The 3,479-nt window shown below is 36.7% G+C and overlaps 1 protein-coding gene across 3 annotated transcripts in view; it reads right to left on the reverse strand.

Annotated features, from left to right (window-relative positions):
* RAI14 (retinoic acid induced 14) overlaps positions 1–3,479 on the reverse strand; it is a 137,709-nt gene that overhangs the window by 16,644 nt on the left and 117,586 nt on the right. For all 3 annotated transcript variants that reach the window (XM_011380713.2, XM_023523680.1, XM_023523679.1), the window contains 4 exons: positions 2,939–3,009; positions 1,260–1,366; positions 430–608; positions 167–195 (listed from right to left, as the gene is read on the reverse strand). In XM_011380713.2, the coding sequence (XP_011379015.1) occupies positions 167–195; positions 430–608; positions 1,260–1,366; positions 2,939–3,009 (386 nt within the window). The remainder of the gene's footprint in view (positions 1–166; positions 196–429; positions 609–1,259; positions 1,367–2,938; positions 3,010–3,479) is intronic.

Consider the following 3,479-nt stretch of genomic DNA (forward strand, 5'->3'; position numbering starts at 1 on the left):
CCTTATGAATCATTTATTCTAAAGATATTTCACTCCTTATGTATTTTCAGCATATTGTCTTCATCACTTTTCTAGTGGACCACAGAGTAATTTAATAGGAACGTTTTCAAATTCCCATAAGCAAAGATTAAAAAAAAAAAAAAAACCCTCCCCCAAAGATAAATACCTGCTTTGGTTTTGTTGGTGTCTTTAAATCTATAGAGGAAAAGTGGGGGAGAAAAAAAGAACTATAAGAACCATAATAACTCATACCCACTTTGGCGGGGGGGAGACACACACACAACATACACAATTTTTAACACTACATTTTTCTTCGAGAATATGTTTAAAAGAATAATAAAATATATCATATTGCACAAATTCCTTTACCCTTTGGGGAAAATGGAGTGGATAAACTTAAAACAACACTGGCTATTTTCTTTCACATACCAGCATCCTGAGAGATTTTTGATAATAGAAGGCTTTGAATTCCTGCATTTTCTGAGAGTTTGGAATAATGTAAGGCATTGTGTCCAAGAGAATCTACAAGAGTTAGGTCTGCACCCTTTTTAATTAAGGCTTCCACAATGTTAGAGCTGCCGATCTCACAAGCCACCATGAGAGCAGTTCTAAAGAAAAAAGGAGATGCCAAATTAGTACTAATATAATATGAGAATGCTTTCCTGGGAAATCATTTCATTCATCTTAAACACAGGGAAAAGAAGAGTTAAGTGCTGTTAAAACTGTACGACAATCTAGGGAATTCAAAATGGAATGCTATCAAGATGAAATTAGGTAGTTGTTTTGTTTTTTAAAACCTCAGATTAATTCAAAACGTTGAACCATATTAGGTCAAATAACATAGACATAATAATCTTGTAAACATAATCTTCTAAATATGATCGAATTTAATATGATTGGCACAAATCTTATCCTCCTTTCACCTCAAGCATTTTATACTATCTATACATTGTTAAGACTATTTTTAAAAAGAAACCAATATGTTCACTTTCATTTAATTTTACATGAAAAGTCATAAGAATTGGTCTATGTATTTAATAATCTCATCATAGACTCAATGATGTTCCCAAAAGTCTGAGAGAAAAAAATTATAAGTCAAAACAGATTCTTGATTATCAAAAAAAGGCAGGAAATTTAAAAAGCAAAGTTAAAAAAAAAAACACTTTATAACAAACGATCCAAAATACACCTGTGATATTTTCAAAGACTCTCAGAATGTGGGTATCACTGAAATCCCATGATTTCTAACTCTGTGGTACCTTCCATTTTTGTCCCTGGAATTTACATCTGCTCCATGATCTAGAAGAAAGCGACAGACCTCGCTGTGGCCACTTTGTACTGCAAGAAGCAGTGGTATGTTCCCATCCTAGGAGGCAAATTCAGATTAAGATTTGAACTCAGACACCAGATGTCAGAATTGCAAAGGTCCTTGTTCTTTCTACATTTATTCTTGAATTGTCCTGTTGGTCTTACACTTGACCTCCCCCAGCCATGACAGTCTATGTCCCAGTCAGGCAGCCACTACATCTTAGCACAACTTTTCTTATGGAATTACACTGATCGTTAGCTTTTCCTCAGGAGCCTCAGCCTCTTGGGCTGCTTGTTTCCTCCGCCATCACTCGGTCTGGTGAAGACGTGAGAGAGAGTGGAACACAAAGCATGGAAAGGCTCAGGGCACAGGTGCCACATTAAGTGAGGGATGGTCCTGGAGAAATGAAAGACTTGTTTCACACGGCATCAGTAGGTCCTGCTGACCTTTAAGCAGTTTCTTCCGAGTGAATTACGTGCACCATGTACCCTACCACGCCTTCTTGTAAAGCATACCCTTTCATAATCTTACTAGGTATCGAAACACCACATAAATTAAGAGTTTCTCTATTATGACACATGACTAGATAAAGAGATGGATGGAAAGCATGACTGGTTTAATATGTTACACTACGACAACTGGCAATTCCTTTGCAACAAAAGAAAATTAGATCCCCAGCTCATATACAGAGGTGGATGAAGAATTTAAACATTACACTATAAAACAAATGAAAAAAAAAATACTAGAAGATTATATAGGTAATTATTTCTACAATCCTAGGATGAGGGGGTTAAGGGGACCTGACTCCAATGATACCTAAACAGAAGCTTGTATTCTGCTTTCTCCCTGAACACACCCTAGAAATGGGGTGGACAGTAATATTTAAGGTAGATGTATTCAAATAGGCAAAGGAAAAAGATGTTACAATGTATCCAATTATTCTGACATGGAGACTTTTAAAAATACATTTTCTGCTTAAGGACAAAGTGTCCTCTTAAAGTAGAATTTCAGACACATTTCTAAAAAATGATCTCTGCAAAGTTATGCTTTCTGGCTATAAAGTACTGAAATTCAGGGAGTGTGAATTTATTTACAGATTCTATATTCTCATATCCCCCATCAGGTTTAAGCATGTGCATATCAATGCCCATACAACCTTGGGAAATTTAACCCTGTACTCGGAACAATAGGCATGTAAATTTATTCTCCAAACAGCCCAGGGAGGTTACAATATGCTAGGGGTGGTCCTACAGCTGGAAAACCCTAACCGGGAATCCCCAAGGTGACACATAGGCTGCCGAAAGAAAATAATAAAACTTCAACTTAGACTTATTTTTTTATTTTTAAAAATTAAGAAATTAAGATTATTAATATTTAGGTTGATAGTAGACCCCATATATACTTTAGATACAAATATACACATATGAAAGTATAATCCGTGAAATGTTTTATTAATGATTTGGGGACCAATAGGGAATAATTCTTAAATCTATTTCGCAGAAGATCTAGATTGAAAAGCCACAGGATGTGCCAAACACTTAGGTCTCTAAAGTCCTAGTGACTCTCAGAAGTGGCCCGTAGCGCTCTAGAAACCAGAGTCCACATCCACCTGGGCGGACTGGTACTTACCAAATCCTTGAGGTTTATGGGGCTTTTGTGTTCGCAAAGAGCCTGCACGGTTTGAAGGCAGCCCTGCGCAGCTGAAGAAAGGAAAACACAAACACAGTGGATCACGAAGCTACTTTCACACTAGGGGCATCGAGCACTGCTAGGAAGGAGAAGTTGGATCTATCCAGTTTGCATCTGTTCGCTCTGGTCGCATTGAAGAGAAATAGTGCCAGGGACGTTAAGAAAGAGGTGTCTTCAATTACCATTTAATTTCAGTATTGGCCAGACCTAAAGCCAGCAACCGCCAGTTGCCCCTAAGCAATCATTTGATTTAGCTTTTTCACAACTAGCACTAAAAGATATTTGTAAATCTAATCATCCCAGAGTTCATTATCAACATGTTGTCACTTGAGGACAACATGACAGATAGTACAGCAAAACTTTGATAGATTAACTGATGTCCTTAACGAGCTCCAAGTCAGAAAAATCTGTATCACACGTTACCTGAAATATACAAATACTTATGAATATCTTAGTTTAAACAGAACCTTAAATTAATTAA

This window comes from Pteropus vampyrus, unplaced genomic scaffold (assembly GCF_000151845.1).
Source record: "Pteropus vampyrus isolate Shadow unplaced genomic scaffold, Pvam_2.0 Scaffold400, whole genome shotgun sequence".
Lineage (NCBI taxonomy): Eukaryota > Metazoa > Chordata > Mammalia > Chiroptera > Pteropodidae > Pteropus > Pteropus vampyrus.